Genomic DNA, 23105 nt, shown 5'->3' on the forward strand with positions numbered 1-23105 from the left:
AAAACATCACAGCGAAATACGTATAGAGTCCTTCAATGTAGCTTTACGTACGTTTTCCCTTTAACTCGTAACTACGTGTACCGCCCCCATCCCGTTGCACACTCGAGCACTTTTTTCCATTTCATTTTCACAGACATATTCTTGCTTTCGCTAAGATATTGGGATAAGTTGTGATTCCCTCACATAATTTTAAACCTAATAGATTGCCATGCAGTATGATAATTCAATGTGCATACTAATGAAACCATTGATAATGACAAAACATGTAAATATTAGCGACTCATCTGGTGATATGCATACACTTGATTAAATCGCTCACACTTCTATGCGTAGTGAATGAAAACTACATTGTAGCGAAAGCCATTGTTTGATATTATATGGACGAACATGCAGTAAATAATGTAGAAATCAGGCAAATATAGCGTTTATTTGTACTATAAATGAATTGGCATATGGTTTATTTGTCTGCATTTAATCTTATTTCGAATTTTGTCAACCCAGATACTACAACACATTTAAATGCTTTTAAACTTATGTATCTGGGCGTCACACGTAGGTCTTGTGTGGACAAAATACACTTCTGGCGTATTAAAATTTTGAACTTGTTGCCTTTGTTGGCTGTTGTTCGTGTGATTCTTTGTCAATTGTGTTCTCCAATTTATTTATATTGTAGTCCTGTGTTGTCATTTTGATGTTATATTTCACATGGCCATAAAAGTGCGAGGTTTGGCATGCCACAAAACCAGGTTCAACCCACCATTTTTTCCTTTAAAAATGCCCTGTACCAAGTCAGGAATATGGCCATTGTTATAATATAGTTCGTTTCTGTGTGTATTACATTATAACGTTGTGTCGTTTGTTTTCGTTTATTTTTGAGTGTAAATTCACATTGCGATAAGACGTGTCACGGTACTTGTCTATCCCAAATTCATGTATTTGGTTCTGATGTTATATATATATATGTCATATTTGTTATTCTCGTGGGATTTTGTCTATGTGTGTTACATTTTAGTGTTATGTCGTTGTTCTCCTCTTATATTTAATGCGTTTCCCTCGGTTTTAGTTTGTTACCCCGATATTTGTTTTTTGTCCATGGATTTATGAGTTTTGAACAGCGGTATACTACTGTTGCCTTTATTTATCACTGTGAGTTAGTTACTTAGTGAGCATCAATCAATTAATCACCATTATACAATCAGCACATGTCTATTCCCTTAATTATGTTTAAACGTTGCTTATACAATCAAATTTCATTACTTTTAAATCGTGTTGGAGTTAGCAATATCTATTAGTCCCACTTTTCAATCGTGTTGGAGTTAGCAATATCTATTGTTCATGTATCTTGAAATTATTTGTTAAGCATCATTGTTCTTATACTAATAATCAGAAATATTTAAATACAGTTCAATCGTCTATAGCTAGTATGTCTGTCACTATCAAATTATGTAGTTCTATAGTAAAATTGAGAATGGAAATTGGGAATGTGCCAAAGAGACAACAACCCGACCATAGAAAAAAAACAACAGCAGAAGGTCACCAACAGGTCTTCAATGTAGCGAGAAATTCCCTCACCCTGAGGCGTCCTTCAACTGGCCCCTAAACAATTATATACTAGTTCAGTGATAATGAACGCCATACTAATTTCCAATTTGTACACAAGAAATTAAAATTAAAATAATACAAGACTAACAAAGGCCAGACGCTTATGACTTCGGACAGGCGCAGAAATGCGGCGGGGTTAAACATGTTTGTGAGATCTCAACCCTCCCCCTATACATCTAGCCAATGTAGAAAAGTAAACGCATAACAATACGCACATTAAAATTCAGTCCAAGAGAAGTCCGAGTCTGATGTCAGAAGATGTAACCAAAGAAAATAAACAAAATGACAATAATACATAAATAACAACAGACTACTAGCAGTTAACTGACATGCCAGCTCCAAACTTCAATTAAACTGACTGAAAGATTATGATTTCATCATATGAACATCAGGGACAATCCTTCCCGTTATGGGTTTAGTATCATACCATCATAACATATATGAGAAGAACATAACCCGTGTCATGCCAACAACTGGTTTTTGAATAAATGTGTTTAGTTCCGATGCAAAGACCCTATAAGTGAATCAATATTAACGCCAAAATATACAATCCTTATATATATATAATCAATGACCTGACAACAGTATCGTAACTATATCCCTTCTTAATAATTCTATTCAAAGGTTTTGTTAGTTTTTGAGGTGAATACTGACACCTTTGTGCTTTATAAAGAATATTTCCATAAAATATTGGATGTGAAATACCTGAACGTATAAGAAGTCTGCATGTTGAGCTATATTTAGGAATGATGTCCTTATACCGATGATAAAATTTAGTAAATGTTTTGACTAGTTTGTGATATCGAAAACCCTGGTGTAATAATTTTTCAGTAATACATAAATTTCTCTCGTTAAATTCTAAAACATTGTTACATACACGAGCAAATCGTACAAGTTGAGATATATATAGTTATCAAAAGTACCAGGATTATAATTTTATACGCCAGACGCGCGTTTCGTCTACATAAGACTCATCAGTAACGCTCAGATCAAAATAGTTAAAAAGCCAAATCAATACCAAGTTGAAGAGCATTGAGGATCCAAAATTCCAAAAAGTTGTGCCAAATACGGCTAAGGTAATCTACTCCTGGGGTAAGAAAATCCTTAGTTTTTCGAAAAATTCAAGGTTTTGTAAACAGAAAATTTATAAAAATGACCATATAATTGATATTCATGTCAACACCGAAGTGCTGACTACTGGGCTGGTGATACCCTCGGGGACGAAACGTCCACCAGCAGTGGCATCGACCCAGTGGTGTAAATAGTTATCAAAAGTACCAGGATTATAATTTTATACGCCAGACGCGCGTTTCGTCTACATAAGACTCATCAGTGACGCTCAGATCAAAATAGTTAAAAAGCCAAATCAATACCAAGTTGAAGAGCATTGAGGATCCAAAATTCCAAAAAGTTGTGCCAAATACAGCTAAGGTAATCTACTCCTGGGGTAAGAAAATCCTTAGTTTTTCGAAAAATTCAAGGTTTTGTAAACAGAAAATTTATAAAAATGACCATATAATTGATATTCATGTCAACGCCGAAGTGCTGACTACTGGATGATGGTGACAAGGGAACGTCACCATCTAAAAATGGATAATTAACGATAGGAAATGAAAAATTATCTCTTTTATCATAAATTTTAGTATTCAGCTTTCCGTTAGTGGTCATTGTTAGTATTAGCTTTATTTAAAGTAAGTTCAGCAGGATAAATTTCTTTAATATACATGCTGAAGTCGTCATTATTGAGAGCCAAAATATCATCAAATATCTAAAAGTATTATTAAATTTGTGTATCAGATGTTGTTTTGATGGGTCTTTGCTTACTTTTGTCATAAATTGTAACTCATAGCAATACAAAAACAGGTCCGCAATAAGTGGTGCACAGTTAGTCCCCATTGGAATTCCGATAATCAGACGATATACGGAATTCCCAAAGCGAACAAAAATATAAAACCTCCATGGACTCTCATATAGGTCATAAATTTGCAATTGTCAAAGTATTTTACTAAATGTTTTATGTAATGTCACATAAAATGTTCACACATTTTTCCATATCATGTTTTTGCTTTCAGAATAAGATCTTGAATTGCAACATTTTGTGTTAGATGTATCGATCTGAATTCAATTTAGTTATCCATATGCCTACGGGAAAAACATCATCGAAGATTGGGCTACAGTTTTAATATTATTTTTATATAGCTTCATATGCTTTTAATTTTAAAGTTGTTTAAAGTCTCATTTTGGTAACAATCTAAATTCTGAAAATCATTTTAAGATCTCATCATGTTTTATCTAACCCTAGAGGAAACCACATAAACGAAAGCATCTGTGTGTCAAACGATTTCTAAAGTCGTTTAGTTACCTAGCCTGCATTTCATTCTTGAAAAAAACTTTGTCATTCAGTCTACTGCTGTACCAAGAGATTGATGTCGCAATTAATAATGTAAATATGGCTTTTGTAATTTCTGCTTCCAATTTACAATAACGACTATACAATATTTGAAGCTCAACAAATTGATCAAAGTCATTCCATAAACTTTGTATTATATTTTGTGCGAGTAACCAAATGTTAAGCTTAGTAATATGTCAGATTGGGGATTATTTAATGCTAGAAAACTTATCGTATTTATGATAAGTAAACATGATTAATGCGATCGATGTCGTTAGGCCGTGTGGACTCTTTCCTTGAATAGTAAAATTGGCTTCTGATTGATGTTATACTATTTTGATTTCTTATGTCCTTTCAATGAACTAATCATTTAAATTAGAATACTGGTGCTATAAATTGAAAAAATATACTCGTAATTACGCTTAAAGGTTTTAATTCAAACAGTTGTTTATCGTGAACACATTTCCGTAAATGTTTACTCTCATTATATCTTTTGAGGATGTACAAATTTCGATAAAAATTCAGAAAATCCGTCCTTGAATAGTTAAATTGGATTCTGGTTATTGTTAGACTTTTTTTATTTCTTATGTCCTTTCTATGAACTTATCATTTAAATTAGAATGCTGGTGCTATTAATTGAAAACAAATACTCGTAATTACGCTTAAAGGTTTTAATTCAAACAGTTGTTTATCGTGAACATATTTCCGTAAATGTTTACTCTCATTATATCTTTTGAGGATGTACAAATATCGATAAACATTCAGAAAATCCAAAATGAAACCGTTTTTCTATGTCTTATCTTCATTGTGAACAAAGACGGGTATCAGTGACAATTTAACTCGCCAGAAAATTTACAATATCATTAACAGTTTAAAACTAACACACAGCGTTAAATTTGATTTTAACACGTTCATATAACCCAATGAGAAATACTCAAGCTATCCAAAGCTGTCTCAATGAAACAAAATATACAATGGGAGCTTGCAGTTTAAATTAAATCGTTAAAAACCAAAATGAAATAATTAATGCTTTCTAATAAATCAGACACCTGTAATCAAATTTTAAAAATATGATTGTTTCATTGCACTGATTGATATATGCATGATGTTGTGTAAGTTCCTCAAAATATCAAAAAAGTTCTTCTTTTTTTACTTTAACGGTCGCCTTGTATAGTGTTAATATAACATTCAGTGTACTATCATCATATCAAGAACAATGTTTATTAGAATGCATTTTATTTTTACTTTATATTTACATTTTCATTATAGGATTAGTTAAGGCTGTCGCCCGAGATTTATATCACCAGGCCGCAACAGTCGAGTTTCTGAGTAAATCACAACATATAATGGAAGGAGGGAAAACACAAGAACATGTGATATTTAAAGTACAATTAGTAGATGTCAAAGATCAAAAAAAGCAATTAACAGTTCGAAATATGGAAGTGTTCAAACCAGCAGTTCGGGAAGGATTTCAGATCAGTGCTGACCAGTTTTGTCGTGCTTTTCCGTATCATATTATTTTTAATGAACGTCTTGAGATTCAACAGTGCGGACGAATGATTCAAAGAGTGTTAAACTGTCCAATTTGTGTTGGAATGAAAATGTCAGAATTATTTGACATTGTTCATCCAATAATGAAGTTCACAATAGAAAATATACGAACTTTTATAAATTCCGTATTTATGCTAGGAGTGCGAATCTATAAAAATGGACATCGATTTACGTTAAAAGGTATTAGTTGGAGGTATTAAATTTAGTTTTGTTCAAGAATCCATTTTTGCTTGGATAATATGTTTCATATTCTGTATAAAAGGAGTACATTATTTTATTCCATAATGCTAGAAGTTAACGAGGTTTTTCTATATGAATTAAATTTTTAAATATACATTGTAACAATATATTCACTTCAGCAAAAATAATATTCGTTACGGTTGAATATCCTTCTTTAGATACCCTGGAATAACCGTCATCGGGCACGCTGACCCAAAATATGAAACCGTTGAAAAAACAAAATCAAGAGAGCATAAGGAACAGCGAAAAGTTGTAAGGTCAACTTTCCGAATGTTTCACTGGTTCGGTGTTCGGTGCTTGTCTTCACAAAATACCTATTTTGAATTTCACGTTGAAAAGTTATGCATGTGTTTGGGAACTGGAACAAAACTGACTATTCATAACGTATAAAGTGTTTCTGCATTATCATATTCATGACTCTCATAAGTCTGAGCGTTCCTGATGAAGGTCAATTAAGAAAATTACTCCAAATTCGCGAGTTTTTTTAAACGTTACTTTAAGTACTATCACTGAATCGAGAAAACAGCGTGTAGGACGTTAGTCCCATAAAGTTAGCATCATCTCAGTTATCAATGATACGGTACTAGCATGATTTTATAGCATACATGTTTTTGTTTATATTCTTCATTAAAATTCAAGAAGGTATCAAGGGACTTGGGTTCCATCTCACTCAAGTGAAGTGTACCTTAGACCATTTGGTTATTCTTTTGATACTCATACTTTTTTTTCAATGCAAGTTTTTTCATGATAAATTTATTCATTGAAGGGCAGATGATATGGCTAGAAGATATAAGACATATGATATTTATCAGTTCTCCCAGAATCTCAAGCTTAACAGAGTTAATGGAAATGAATGTATTTTTGTCGGACATACCTCTTTATGACGTCACACGAGAATTGGTATTGCTGAATCAACAAAGAATTGCTGAAATCGACGTTGCGTAAGTATTTCTATTCAATATTCAAAATATTTAATCGGACCTAGTTGGTTTTGCTGTTGACCAGTAACAAAGGCATGTGATGATTGATTTTTGCAACGACGTAAATTGAACCGCCAATTTTCTGTCGGAAGACTAATTGGCAAAAGAACACTTGCACAACTATTTTTTATTACAGGGAAATGAAAGTTGCCGATTTGAAAAGAGATTTAATGATCATAAGTTATACGAGATATTTATTTACGATCTAAATGGAGAGTTATATCCCCAATACATGTAATACCTCAAATGCCTTTTTATGTAAATTTACAGAGGAAAAGAAAAAGAACACCAAAACCTTTCTAGAGAGGTTAAAAACAAGCAGTTTTCCTACTTTTTAATTTTCTAAATGATAATACTGTGTTTTGTTATAGCAAAAATAATTCCTATTTTAAGTATATATTCAATAAAGATGATGTTTAAACCCTAAACTACACGATTAAATTATTCTGTGTTTCTCGCCTTTATATTAAAACAATAATAAAACATAAATTTATCATTACAAACAATCTATGAAATTACTTATATACTCCAATTTTGAAAAGATATGGTTTTAACCCTTACCTGACACCCGGAACTTTTAAATAAAGCAATCAAACGGTTACAGAAATAGATAGTATAGATTCTTGTACTTCACAGAAATAAGAAGATGTGGTATGAGTGCCAATGCGACAACTCTACAATTAGATACAGATTATGTTACCCTCAAATGAAATAAAATAATAAATTGAATGTTTCTGGTCGAACTTAACAATCTTTAATCGTTTATTTTAACGTCAGTTAGAATGCATCAGAGCAATCGAATGTAATTTATCACCTGATTCTTACATTTAATGACCAATTCAACAAATGCGACTAGTGCAGCAAGAACTGTTACTACTTCAATTTTGAAACATCTGTGTTACATGTAAAACCTGTTCGTTGTCTCGTCTTAACTAGGGCCTGTTGTTTCCGGTGACGTCGCTGGAGTCAACAGCTGTTTAAGTTTATGATTATACTATTTTAAGAGGATCCACATTTGAAGTCAATTATAGTTGGTAGGCAGTAGCATTTGCATTGACAAATCCCATTTACATGACATGACAATGATTTTGCGCCACCCTCTCGACCATGTTTTATTAATATTGAAACATAAGTTAAAGTAGTTTGCGTATACGGTCAAGTTAAGAGGAATTACAAATAGAGCAATGATATTTGGTAGGCAGTTGTATAAGTCTTTTGCAAAAGTCATCTTAAGTAGATTATTTTACCCGCCTCCTACGCGATTGTCATTTGAATTTAAAACTTTTGTATATATTTTAATGTTAAGATATCAGCGTTTTCCTTTTACCACCACAATCTTTGTTATTGACAACTGATTAACGAGATATAAACATAAAAACGTAATGCTACATTTAAAATCAAGACTAAGCTTTATAAAGAGCCTAAACATATCTCTATGACAATAGTTCATTCAAGGTGATCATTTTGTTACACACACACTGAAATGATTGATTAATTGGGTTATGAAGACTGCTTATAAAACAGAATGCATGTTTATTTCCTAAAACCAAATATAGGAAAATATCGATTATATTACTATATAATGTTTTGTTTTTTTCTGGATTACCGAAATAAGCAAAATAATGCAAAAAAAATCTAATATGATTAAATAAATTTACAATAATGTAATTAATTTGCCCCGATTGATAAAAGTTTTTTTTTTTCTGTTACAACTGTCTTTCCAATTTAGAAGTAATAAAGTGTTGCCGATAGTGTTTTATTAGATATCAATTATTGGTTGTCCGGAAATCTATATCATATCATATGAATTCATTATCAATGTCTTTGAGTTTTATCTTGGAAATGTCATTATTCTTCATTGTATTGTTATTGAGGTAAAAGGAATTAACTTTAATCAAAGTGTTATTAAGTGGAATGTAAATAGCCTGTATACCAAGAACATTCAATTCAAAGGATGAGAGTCCTGTGAAGTATTATTAAATACGTGATACGGAATCTGAGACGTCCACGAGTCGATATTCCTTAACATTTCATCTGCCATCAAACCGTTTCAGCAACGCATACTTATGTACTGGCGTCATCATTCGCGCCGTCGTCCGTTTAATCTGCGCCATATCTAGTTGATCCTTTAATCTTGACAATGGCTTACAATTTAATCCTGGTATCTATGATAAGTTTATTTACAATCAATGGGTCGATGCCACTGCTGGTGGAGTTTTAATTCCCCGAGGGTATCACTAGCTCAGTAGTCAGCACTTCTGCTGACTGACATGAATTATCATTACTTTGGTCAAATTTATAAATTAATTGTTTACAAAACTTTTAAACTTTTAAAAATACTAAGGCAATTTATACCTCAGGAATAGATTACCTTAGCTGTACTTGGCAAAACGTTTTTGGAATTTTGGTCCTCAATGCTCTTCAGCATCGTATTTATTTGACCTTGATAACTTTTTGGATTCGAGCGTCGCTGATGAGTCTTTTGTAGACGAAACGCGCGTCTGGCGTAAATACAAAATTTAATTCGGGTATCTTTAATTAGTTTATTTACAAGAATTAAACCACCATACCTGTTCATGACTTTTGTGTATTTCCCATATTTAAAAATTAGAAATTTGTTATTTATACATGTTTCTTTTATTTGTTGTTTGAGGCGACGCATGAAAGACTCACACATTTTGATTTCTTTTTTTCTGTAATAAACAATTGAAAAGCTTAATTACCCAAATAAACTCATCATAGATATGTTATAAAAGGCCAAATAAAGTACGCCCTGTATTAAGAGTACTATATTGAGCATTGTAATGGATTTTGTTGGTTTCATTGTCGAATCTGTCGTTAAAGTTATTCCTGTCAGACCATTATATACAGTAAAATGCATCAGGTAATGTTAAAAAAATGATATTCCTAATGTTTGGGAAGTCAAACATGTTAATGACTGCATATTACGTGTTCACCAATTAAAGCACAAGGAAAGGACATTTTTAAATGTTTTTTTTTTTTTTTATAATTGTTGATTTTGTATGAATTATACCATAATTATATTTATTTTTTAAACAATGCGTTAAACATCTCTTTTGAAATGACATAATTGATGATGATGATGAATATCACTTTGAAAAGTGCAACGTAACATGATCAGATTACCGATCCGGAAATAAAATGGTTACCTTGTTTTGTTTGAAAGCAAAGTAATACAATGATGAAATAGATCTGAAGTAGATTTGAATACAATGTTTATACTTTTTAAATTATGATTAAAACAACGAAAATGTCAATTGTTTTCATATCAATTGGAAACCAAACTAACAAATTTTATCAGGTTTGTAAAGTAGTGAGTGTCTTTTTCACTGATAGAAGTAACTTGAAAGTTTTAAATGTTTTTTTGTTTGTTTTTTTTTGCGGTTTCAGACAGTTGTGTGTTTATATTTTAACCATATGATGGCAAAGGATTGTTGTTTTATTATAAACTGCCATGAAATGAAGTTTCCTGTAGAATATAGATTTTTCAAAATCGAAGGATTTTCCTGTTACAGCTGGTTTACTTGATTTGTAAATTATTTTGTTACATTTATAGATTACAAGTGGCTATATGCCATAACATTAATGTCACAATACCCCTGTCTAACTATTTGTTTGATTTGTTTAAAGTAGGTGTGTATACGAGTCTAATAGTTTTGTGGCTCTGAACTACAATATAACAGATATGAACCAACGACAACCATTGTATTATAGGCTCCTTACGTATATTATAGTTAAGTTAATTCTTATGTTATATAATTAACAACCTCCTCTTATTTTTCTATTTAAAAAAAGCATTTATTTTCATCCCATTTTCTTTCGAGCAATCCATACTGAAGAACGGCTATTTCTATTGATATAACACGGATAACGAGATAACTCTTTACTGATATTCATGTCATTAAAGCAGTAAGTGCCTGTATAGTAGGCTGAACAGTACATGTTTTATAACCATTTACTACTTTGGCTAGCAATTTATTGCAGTCATATCGAGTTATTATTGTTCTTATTTCTGAAGATAATGACAGATTTTATTTCAAACGATTGCTTTTAAAGGAATTGCTCTAGAAGAATTTCACAAATAGTAAAGTAATTGCATCAGTTCTATGTAATAACGAAGAAACTCTTTCAATAACCTTTCAATAAAATTGAAATAAACACAGTTTAGAGAAAAAGATTGAATCAGACACTGCACCATTTTCTTAAAAAAAAAACAGGGAAAGTCGACTTGTCGTCTTATTCTTCATTATATTAATATGTGCAACACTGATAGAACATGCACGTATCGCCATTATTTTAATGACATGTGTTACAATGATATCTGTTTCCATAATACGTAAATGATATTCACACATTCAATGAGATAATTCACACAGTGTACATGATTAGCAAACAAAATCACACAAACAATTAAAGTATTCAAAGAATGTGTTTAAAAAGGAAAGCAAAGTACTATTTCAGACAGCATTTTGATAACATCATTAATACTTCTATTGGGGTTTTAACTACCCTGACTACACATCAGGTTCTCGGGTGGTCGGCATTGTCTCCACAAACGGACCTATAAATAATCAAATTAATCTATGATCAGCCTTGCCTGTGGAAAGCGGAAACTTAGATCCAATTAACTCTGAAACGTATTAAAAAGGATATTGTTTTAGAAAAATATGTTATAAATAAAGGTGAGATTTTATTTAAAAGATCTTTCTTCTACTTTATCTAAAATTTAGAAGCAAATTTGCTTGCGTTCGATTCATCTACCTTGAACAACGTTGTAACAAAAATGTACGGCAAGGTCCATATACAAGCGCTAGGTGTGCATTTTCCAACAAACCACAAGTTTGACTTTCTAAAACGTAATGAAGTTAAATAACCACCATGAGTAATGTTGAATTTTTGTTTAAACAAAGATCAAATATTTTATACGGTCGTCGAGAGACTGAATATTTGTATTCGTGCAGGACTCGGTTTTCTTTTAATTGGTCCATTTCAACAGTATATATAGTCACTTGAAGATATATTTTTATGGTCTACGTATCTAAAAATATAAATTCTTTCATTGATACCAGTACATTGTCGGATTTATCCAATCGAGATATTTATATACCAATATTAAAGTCCGAGCCTCGGCAAAGACTCTAAAATTGTTAATCTTACTGTCGGGACCACGGTTAAATTACCAAGTATTTTGTTCTATCGATGTGAATATTGGAATATTTTAAGAAATCAGCTGATGTTTAAAACTGATAAAATGATGCGAGTACCATGTCGTGTTTGGAACGGGATTGTCTAACTTATTACACTGTAGTTGAGAAAACCTTGAAAAGCAGTAATTATCAAAACAATTATGTTCACAAACTATATTGAAATTCTTTTCTCTGTAATCCTTGCATAAAGTAAAATTCATTTATCTTCAGTTTTGTTAATTTTCAAAGTCACACGACTGGCTTATATTTATTATTGCTGATAAACGAGAATTATCTTACTAGTTATTCCATAGTGGATACGGATTTTAGTGTCAAAAGGTTCTCATTTTTTCTAAACAATAAAATAAATCTTCTAAATCCTAGGCATAAATAAATAGTATTTAAGTTGATGAATGGTGACGTTGATGAATAGAAATGTTTCAGTTTTATTAATGAAAGTATAAGCTTTACTCAAGATAACGCAGAAAGTAACAATTTTACCAATATTAATGTTATTTTATGACCTGCTTGTCACGTAATATTCCTGGGAAATCTAGATCACCTTTAATTGCATGGTATTAAGCTTTACATGTTCAATTTGACATCATTTCTTTTTTATGAGACAATTATGTGCCTAATTAAAACAAAAAGTCTTATTTTTATGTGTCCAACTAATATTATTGTAAAAAAAAATATTGTGAAAAGAAAATCATCAAGTAAATTTAGAGCTTAAAGTAAAGTAAAGACATTAAGTTTTGTTTATGTCTTAAAGAACTGGTTTGGGGTTTGGTTTTCTTTGGTAACCGTTAGTTCCAACAATTTAACAGGTAGATCTTGAATGTGTTTGTTGTTTATATTTTAAAATCAACAGAAAATGTGTATAATTGTTGTGTATAAAAAGTAAAATAACAAAAATATCGAACACCGAGGAAATCCCAAATCAAAAAACAAAATCAAAAGCTCAAACACATCAAACAAACTGGCATATTCCTGACTTAGTACATTATTAAAGTGTTTATCATATTCCTGACTTAGTACATTATTAACGTGTTTATTATTTCAATATATAGAAAACAACTTGACGAGACTACAGCAAAACTAAAACTGACATCAAAAGCACTAGAAAACGAGCAGAAGAAAACAGAAGAGCTACTCTCACAAATGTTACCAAAGAAGATTGCAGACGATTTGAAAAATGGTAGACAAGTAAAAGCAGGTACACTGAGAGTTGATAAGTAACATAAGACAACTTTGAAGAGGCTGAATGATACAATGGCCAGACACGTCTTTTCTCTTACGCTTGGGTGCATAAAAGATAAATTGACTATATAATTTTTATAACCTTTATGCATTCGGTTTGTTGACCCTTTTGTGTCTTCTTGTATTTTTGTGACGTTAAAATGATGTTTCATAGATTAATACCCCAATCTTCTTTTTATAACTAAAAAATACAAAAGAATTACACATATGCAACAAGAGCACATGATTTACCTGGCCACAATTCTGTATATCAGTTCACATAGGACGTATATTCAATGCATGCTTATAAATAAACAAAATAGTTTGTAAACATTGGAAAAAAATAATGAATTAAGTGTATCTCTGGAACGACTACCCCCTAAAAATAATCTAAATTGAAATGTCCTATGTTTTCTGAAATTAAAGATTGCACTGATGCCTTTTTTTATTGGAACGTCTGGTGGATAGTTGTCTCATTGCAATCATGTCACGTCGCTTTTATTTCTATTGTGTAAAAATTCGCCAAAGTATAACTTTAATTAGTGTGAGACATGTGACCAATTGCTGAGTGTTTTATAACTCGTTTCATAGCTGTAGATCAACTTATCTTAAATTCATTACATATTAAGCCACGGTACTTAGCTTGTCTTCATAAAACAAAACACTGTGTTTTAACGCATTCTCGAGTTGCAGCTGGACATATAAAAAATAGATTCATGTCTGACCATTAAGAAGTGTCATAATCAATAAACGATAAAAAGTAAAAAAACCTAAAACTTATAAGTGCATGTTTAGATTATGGCAAAAAGTATATATGCTTTACAATGGGATATGTTCATTTTCAACGTGTAGATCAGTTGAAATGACAATAAAGTCGAAAAGCGTTTCTAAATGACCCTTCACCAAGCAATCTTTATTTTTTTACCTATAAACCATACATCTGAACTGCTAACATTTTTTAAACAAAACAAGAAAGGGTGTTGGGACAGACTATTTTAAGATTAAACCAATAGGGTTTCTAGTTTTTTACTCTTTCTTGTTATTTTTTTTGATCGACTGCAATTGCATTAAAAAAACAAATTACATGATAAATCAATATTTATAATTATTTTTCAGAAAAGTTTGAATCTGCCACTATTTTATTTACTGATATTGTGACATTTACAAATATTGCATCAGCCTGTCCCCCGATGGATATTGTGAACCTTCTGAATGAATTATATAACAGATTTGACCAGAAGACCAATGAAGTCTACAAGGTATTTTTTTTTTTTATTGTGACATGAGTTTGTAATACTGATAACACGTAGTAAACGTTATTTTCTTGATTGGTTTTCCTTATGTTCTAGTCTTTGACCTCATCTGTCCGAGTTTTGTCATATCACATGACATTTCATCGGTTTTAAATTTAGGATATTTCATATGTAGTGGAATTTGAGAACTGATTTTATTGGCTTAAATGATATTTTAAATGTATTTACTGCTAATAAGATTTGTTTTTGATAACAAGTTCCTTTAGAGAAAGAATAAATTTTTAAAAAAATATATATAAAAGAATATTCAGTTTTTTGCAAATGCTGGTGGACTATCAGTTCACGATGATACCATTAGTTTAGAAGACGTGACCTTTGGATTGGCATACATGAAATTAAAAAAAAGTTACAAATTTAAAAAATATGCTTAAACAAAGGCTACGTATAACTATCAAATCAAATGTTGACCTTATACAGTTCTTGTTTGGTCAGTTTCGTCCATTTTGAGATAATGTTTCTTGAAAAAAGGTAACTTTATAGAGACACGTGGTGTGCCCCTGGAAATCAAATGATACGTGTATAATTGTTAATGCTATTTGTAGGTTGAGACGATTGGTGATGCTTACATGGTGGTTAGTGGTGTACCTGACAAAACTGACAGACATGCGCAACCAGTTGCAGATTTTGCTATGGAAATAGTGGAAGAAGCATCAAAAGTCCGTTCGCCTATAACTGGGCAGCCGATACAGGTAGTTACAGATATCGATTAGTTCGTTGTACAAGTATTTGAAACATGATACGCTTCTTTCATTGCCTTTTATTTGAAAAACGTGTGTTTTTAGGGCAAGGCAATATTCTACAGCAGTAACGTTTGTAACTTTCATTTTGATTGGATAACTCCAAAAACTTTCAGAGCATCAATTCTACGATCGATGGAATAAAATTTGGCAGATGTCTTTTGGACTGATATCAAAATGCATGATTTTTTTCTTTCTCCCTTGCACAAAAAAATGTCGATAACCGTATTACACTTGAAGACTTGCGTGCCTTCATTTCTTATTTAATCGAAAAAACATGTCCGTTCAGTGGCTGCTAGACTCAATTCAGACCTTCAAATCGTTAATTTATCCCTGCATATTTTCAAAAACATCACTGTATTTCCTAAATATATGGTCAAAATTGCAGAACGCAAACGTTGTACGTAAATAAATACAACAACGAACAATTGTTGCATTATTGAACCAATACAGAATTTTAGCATTTATACCGGCGTCATACATCAGCGTATAGCTCCAAAGTACGCCGGGCGTGTTAAAAAAAATCATGTACTCTGCCAATACGCTAGTAATTTTGGATGCATTCAACCTGTCAATCATATCTGTAACGTTTGCCTAACGTAGATGGAATGTACGCTACGAAGGAAAAAAGTTTCTTGGACGTATTTGAGACGCGTCCCGGTCTTGTCTTGAACGTTCTATTATGGGGTGTGTGTTACAAACACACCCGTATACGTTTTAGTTAAAGTTGGACGATCTTGAAGCGTATACAACGTGCCTTAAACGTGTCTCAAACTTATCTGTAGCGCGTTTAACGCGCTTGCAGCGTATGTAAAATGTGCGTGTAGCGTACAGGTATACGCTAGACACACGCTTGAGCTGGATGAAATTTTTTATGCTGCATAAAAATTTCCACGAGTCGTAGCCTTCACCAAGCGTATACCTTTGTATTTCGACGTACTTCAAACTTATGCAACGCGCGTTTAACGGTTGCTTAGCGTTCCTCTGGCGTGCAACTAACGTATACCTACTTTGTCAATTTTCTCCGTACGTTTGGTGCCCGCCGTTCTATACGCCAATGTGTGCCGCCGGCATAATGTATTTGACTGTTTTTCACAGAATAAGAAGCCTTCTTATTGACTGTAAAATTTAAAAAAAAAAACCAATGACACTGAAAAAAAGAGAAATATTTCTAAGAATAAAATCGTTTCAATCTTACTGAAATAAGGAAGAGAAATAGTATAGTCAAAGAACAATAAGATGCAACGTACTAGTACCTGAAATAAAAGAGAGAAATCATTATACGTTGTTACATAAGAAAAAAGATTCAACTTCACTATTTTAAGGGAGAAAAATAATTCGAAAACTAAAAATGTTAAATTCAACTGAAAAATGAAGAAAAATGCTGCTATGAAAAGACAGATTTAACATCAATGAAATAAGAGAGTAGATTATTTCGCGGTTTTAACAATTTTAAAGTCAATGAAATAAATAAATCAACCTCACTGAAATAAGGGAGAGAAAAAGGATCTGTAGAATATACCGTTCATTGTCACTGCAATAAGGGAAGGACATATTTTTGTATTTTTATATAGTACCCGTTCTCGCTCCGTTTTGAGTTCATGCGATTCTCTCCAGGTTTTTGTTTTTGTTACATTCATATGTCTTTGTTAAGTCTATTTGCGGGGTTTGAACATTGGTATTCTTCTGTCACCTTAAGTTATATTTATTTTACTTTCAACGAAATAGATAAATTATACGGACATATTTGAAATGTATTTTACCCCGTTTATAGTTCTCACCGTAATTTATCAATGTCGAAGTTTTCCTGACTGTCTTATGTTTTATTCCTTCTGTTAATATTTACTCGAATATTTACTTATTATCATTATTATATTTTCTATGTAGATAAGAGTAGGGTTCACAGTGGTCCTTTTGTTTCAGGGGTGGTTAGTAAGAAGATGCCTCGGTACTGTTTGTTTGGAGACACTGTAAGCACTTATTATCAATATTTTATTTTCTATGTAGATCAGAGTAGGGATTCACAGTGGTCCTGTTGTTGCAGGAGTTGTTGGTAAGAAGATGCCTCGGTACTGTTTGTTTGGTGACACTGTAAACACTGCATCTAGAATGGAAAGCCATGGGGTTCCAGGAAGAATTCATATGAGTGGAAGTACTGCCAAGTAATATATTTTTATGAAATTATCAAAATGACTACCGAAACAATTTGTTTTACAAATTAGCAAAATTATCAACATTATGTAATAAAATAGATAAAAAGTACAAACATTGTATAGCAATCATATATATTAAACTTGTATTAATTCACTTTGAAAATAAAAAGCGGAAATTGTGAATTATTGGAAGCTATCACCTTTTGTGTCTTTGTTTCAAATGCAAAAGGCATAAGATCCCTTTAGAAATGTATCGTAAGTCAAATTTTAATTCTTGATATTTTTTAAATCATGGCATTCCTTCGGTTATTTGTTTGTTACCTAGATCTGCATCTTCTTATTGAATTGGTTTTATTTAATTTAAACATCGGTAAACTACTTTTTAAAAACTATTTCTCGTAACATGACTTTCATTTAAAGGGAAATTCCGCGATTTTTAACTTATCATCTAATTATGTTCATCTTAACATAAAAAACACATTTGCAAAGTTTTAAATTTATATTCCTTCTAATAACGGAGAAAATCAAGTATTTGTAACTTTTTTGGTTGAATTCTCGAGTGGGTCGTGACGTATTAGCCCGATTTATTGAATTCTGGGAAAAAATAAAATCTGTTTAACTCTTATAGCTTATCGACAATATACGTAATTAAAAGCGCACAGCTGACGAATGGTCGTAGTTATTAACCACAATATAATAATGAACGAAAATGAATATGCATATACCGTTTTGTATTCATTGAATTAAACTCCTATAAAATTATATGTCTCTGTCTCTAGTAAATGTTTTTGAATAAATTTAATTAATTATTGTTGAGATTTTATTCATAAAATATTTATTGAATATTTTTACTATTTACTTGTCTATTTACCGTTATTGTTTTGATAATCATTTCAATGCAACTAATGTGTGAGCAGAGTGTGTATATTATTTTGTAAAGGTCACTGTATATTTCTCGGCTTGAGGTCAATTCGTTTACCATATAGCTATTTAGCCGCAGGTGTGAGTTCAAGCGTACACAGGTATAAATGTTGTTATTTGGAAAGGATATACAGAAAGGATTAGAAAGAGTATGATGTCACGATGTTAATACATTAAGATTTAATACACGATGAGAATAAAGATTCAATAATTAAATTGTGTAAATTAATTGAAAATAAAATTCAGATTCGTAAATCCGAAAATGTATAAAAATAAAAGGAAACAATTTTTGATTACTTTCTTAGCGGCAATTGGCGTAAAGATTCAAATATGAAGTAAAAAATAGTAGTTTTAATCTTTAATAAAAACTAAATGCAATATTACCCAATTTGATATACCATTGTACATCTGTTTGATATCATTGACTTTACCGGAATTTCTTAACTTGTATTCAAATCTGGCTGTGTTTAAATGCTAATAAAACTATTGCAATTTTAAAGTTTTTAATTGACAAAAAAATACAACATACATGATTTTTTTTTAAGTTTCTTTTTAACATTTTATTCTTACATAATTAAATTCATTTGACAATCATTTACACGAACTTTGTGTGAAAAAATACCAATTATCTAAGCTAAGGCATTATTTTTTTTAAGGATTTTTGAGGATTTTTTTTTTAATTCTATGATAATAGTTGTGCAATGTTGAACATGATAGCCGTCATTAATCCAAATAAGTAATACAGTATTTGTAATAAAAGTTATATTTTAGTCATGCATAACTGATATTGACGAATTTAGAATAGTTCGTCCATACATCGTTGTTCTTGAAACAATCATTATTTTAGTATACATGTAAGTTTCCTGACGTATAAGAGCCATTGAGGATGAGCTCCAGAGAAAGCAGATTAGTAGCGTTTCGTTCGTTTGTTTGTTGGGAAAGGAGAGGAAATGCAACCGCTTGTACAGATAAACAACAGAATTACCATACAAGCATTTATAGTCAACACAATCAGAAACAGTTCCCATCGTTAGACGGGGAATATGAAGGCTTTCAAGAATGAACAAGTGACATGTCTAACTCGAACAGTTAGAAAACGGACTATCGACATCGACCGCTTGTTCTTGATATTTGAAATTGTATGCATATATACGTATACGTTTATGATAGTGATGAGTTCTTGTGTCTGACAAAAACTAAATTCCTTCATGGTTATATCTTGCCATACGTTTATATTGGTTTGTAAGTTGATTACTCAAAATCGTTATTTGAAAATCCTGCTTGTGAGATGTATATTCATTTCAATACAGAAATTTCGTCTATATATTTCACAAGTGTATAACACGGAGAAGCTCTGAAGGTCCATTACTCCCATTTTGTTTGGGTGTGAACCATCGATGTTGACAGCAATCATTATATCAAAGAATAAGATGATGATGGTAGAAAGAATTATGGGCGTCATGTGGCAAATATTACATGCATATCGGACAATGAGTTGTCAATCTGTATGAAAAGATTTCCAATACAACCATATTATTGAGAAGGAATGTTTACATGCTATACTCTCGTACTAGTATTACAGGGTTCTTGTGGCGTTCACCTTAGACACACATCTTTTTAACGATGTTTAAAAAAAAAGACAGAACCAATTTAATGTCATATTTCCCTATTTTTTTTAAATATAACTAAAAGTCTTTCATCTGACAAGAATACCCTTATTTAGCGAACAAGTAATTTATTCTTTTTTCTGTTATTGAATACCAAGAAGAAAAAAAAAATCCCGAAATTAATTTGAAACTTTGATACTCAAAACTTTCCCAGCAAAATATTCACATCCCTTCGGGATAATTAGTGTTCGTCAAGTGGCATATATAACAATTGTGATTACGAACTCCTTCCTTTGTTCGAGAACAATCTTATTGAAATATAAATCTGTGATTTTACTATGTCCACAACTTCAATGAACCAAAGCAAAAGTTATACATCGACCTGTATTTAAATCAAATTGGTTCTCTTCTTCTTCTGGTATACAATAGTCTATCGACATTCGATGATTACATACTGTTGGCATACGTGGACTAGTCTATTTACAACACTTTTATCCCTATTTATTCAAAATATATGTTTTTTTCTTATGTTCAATTCAATGTATACATGTATATATTTTAAATTGCGATATAGTTCCGTAACTTTCTATCCAGTCGTATAAACGAATCGTCGGCAAGTGCGTACATTTTTTTTAATCAATATTTCTGGTATGTTCTAATCTGTCCTTCACTTTTGACAATGAGTATATATTACATTTTCCCAATTCACCCTTGGAAAAAATATTTAAATAGATTTTAATTTCATCAAATCTTATTTTTTGGGTATTATTTATATTTTTTATGAATAATATTCTTTACACCAGAAATGTTATTTATAAACAAGCGTATGAGTTTGGTAATGACAAGTAAGACAGAGTTGTATATTATACATCTGATAGTTCAAAATGGAAAGTTAAATGTTATCAGCCGTGTACACTGATCAATACCTGCAGAAGTGAAACGATGCGTGAACTTGCAAGCCCGACAGGAAATCGCTTGAATACCTGGACGTGTCACCTCACACCCCTCACAATACCTTTGGAAGTAATACCTTTAGCCATGCTGGTGATCAGAAGAGGGAAGATCAAAATTTATTTGAAAACAGTTTATTACTTTAAAGAATTATGAACAAATTAGATTTTCGAAAACAATTTTCACGGAACACTTATTTATGATTTCAACTTTGACTTTTCACCTTATTCCAATATCAAGTTTAAAAACAACATACCATGGTTAGTTAGTCGGATAAAACAACCGTACGATTGACAAGATATCGACACGCAATTACGACTACATCGGTTACTGTAGTTTTGTTTCTTTGTGGTTTATAGACATATCGTTTCATTAATCGGGAATGAAGGACAAAATGGCGGAACGCAGAGAATTAATACTCTAAATTTAAAATCGATGGTGATCGCTTATCTCGCGGAATAAAACTTTAATATCTATGAATTTGAGCATTTTTATACAGAATGAACATAATATCAATTTTTGATTTTTTTGCGAAGTTTCCCTTTAACAAAATATGGTATTGGAAGTAGTCATAAAGAGGGAGGCTAATGAATTACTTTGCCAAAATTATGAAAACAATTATGCAATATGTTGGACAAATGTATTTACAAAAAAACGATAAAATGGCAAAGAGAAAAAATGTACTTTTAATCAATTGCCGGCATGTGACTAATTACACGTATTCGTAATATTTCTATCGGAAGTGTGTGAGACAGGACAATTGTCTGACTTCATTAATACAGTTGTTATTGACAAAATCAAAAGCTCAAACATATCAAACTAATGGATAAGAAATGTCATTTTCTTGACTTGGTACATGCATTTTCTTGTTTTGAAAATGATGAATTAAACCTGGATTCATAGCTACCTAAACATCTCACTTATATGATAGTTGCATACAATTTCATTATATAGACAACGAAGTGTGTACAAAACAAACAGACTTAAAAGATGAAAATGTCAAAATAGGGGTGCAACAGTCAACATTTTGTTATGATCTTAATTACTGTAAAAACAATCAAATATGTCAAGGTAAACAAAAAGGTATTTAAAAAAACATAAGCAAAACGAAAGAAAAGAATACAAATTTTACTATAGCACAATGATACAATGACGGAATGTTTAAGTGCCGAGCCAAGTCAATTGGCTATCGCCAAAAATAAACGAAACAGTTATAAGTATAAATTCGAAGGATAAGAAGGGCCCCAGCGGGATTTGGGATCTTATTTTATTTTATTTGAGAGAAAATATCCAAACCAGTTACTTAAGTATATGTGTAAAAGGGGATGTTGGGTAAACCAATCAATCGACCAAAAATAGTTTTGATGTACTGAGAGCCGTGGGGTAGTGGTTAGTGCATCGGACTACTAACACAAAGGTTCCTGGTTCGATTCTCGTTCCGGGATGAAAATTTCAAGGACTGAATTTTCGGCTCTCCCTTGACACCATTTGCGAGTATGGTCTTGAGGAAACGATGATAGTCCGTCGGAAGGGGACGATTAATGGCTGACCCGTGTTAAGAGAGAACCATATCTCTTGCACGTTAAAGACACCCTTGTAGATTTCGAAAAAGAGCAGGCTAATGCCGCTACAAGGCGGCAATCGCACCCGCAAAGTGGAAAGGGATTAATATAAGTTGCAAAACTTGTTTCCCAATCCACTATAAATAAATATATTTAAACTAATCGACAAAAAAAAAAAACCTAGACTTTATGAAAATATTAAAAAAATAAGCAATTTCTATTAATTGTTATAACTTCATACAATTTTCAAAACCTTTTACGTGTAAATTTCGTTTATAGACGTATGCAATAATGAATTTTCATAGATGGTGAGGTAAAACATAAAAATGCAAGCCACACAGATTGTATCAAAACATACCCACAATGCTTTAAACAATAATAAACGGAGTAGAATATTCTCAATTGATTCAAAGTTTGACAGAAAATGAACAAATATACAATATGGTTCAGTTTGGTTAAACATTGAATTTTGTCACTTTTATTTTCCAATACAAGTAATCAAATAGAGCATTACAATTGTTTGTGTGCTTTAAACAGTTCCTTTAATTCATTGTGATCAAACTATTTTCCCTCAAAATACATGTGCACACCCGGGCGTTTTGATGTAAACGTAGTTACGCACCTGTAAACGTATTTCTTTTTCTTTTTTTTTT

At 31.6% G+C, this 23105-nt stretch overlaps 1 protein-coding gene across 1 annotated transcript in view; it reads left to right on the forward strand.

The window, feature by feature from the left end:
* Positions 1-23105, forward strand: part of LOC143069052 (guanylate cyclase soluble subunit beta-2-like) — a 67179-nt gene that overhangs the window by 43745 nt on the left and 329 nt on the right. The window contains exons 6-11 of the mRNA XM_076243485.1: positions 5261-5722; positions 6549-6723; positions 13040-13185; positions 14325-14467; positions 15064-15210; positions 17266-17420. Of these exons, the coding sequence (XP_076099600.1) occupies positions 5261-5722; positions 6549-6723; positions 13040-13185; positions 14325-14467; positions 15064-15210; positions 17266-17420 (1228 nt within the window). The remainder of the gene's footprint in view (positions 1-5260; positions 5723-6548; positions 6724-13039; positions 13186-14324; positions 14468-15063; positions 15211-17265; positions 17421-23105) is intronic.

The sequence above is a fragment of the Mytilus galloprovincialis genome, chromosome 1 (assembly GCF_965363235.1).
Source record: "Mytilus galloprovincialis chromosome 1, xbMytGall1.hap1.1, whole genome shotgun sequence".
In the NCBI taxonomy this organism is placed as follows: domain Eukaryota; kingdom Metazoa; phylum Mollusca; class Bivalvia; order Mytilida; family Mytilidae; genus Mytilus; species Mytilus galloprovincialis.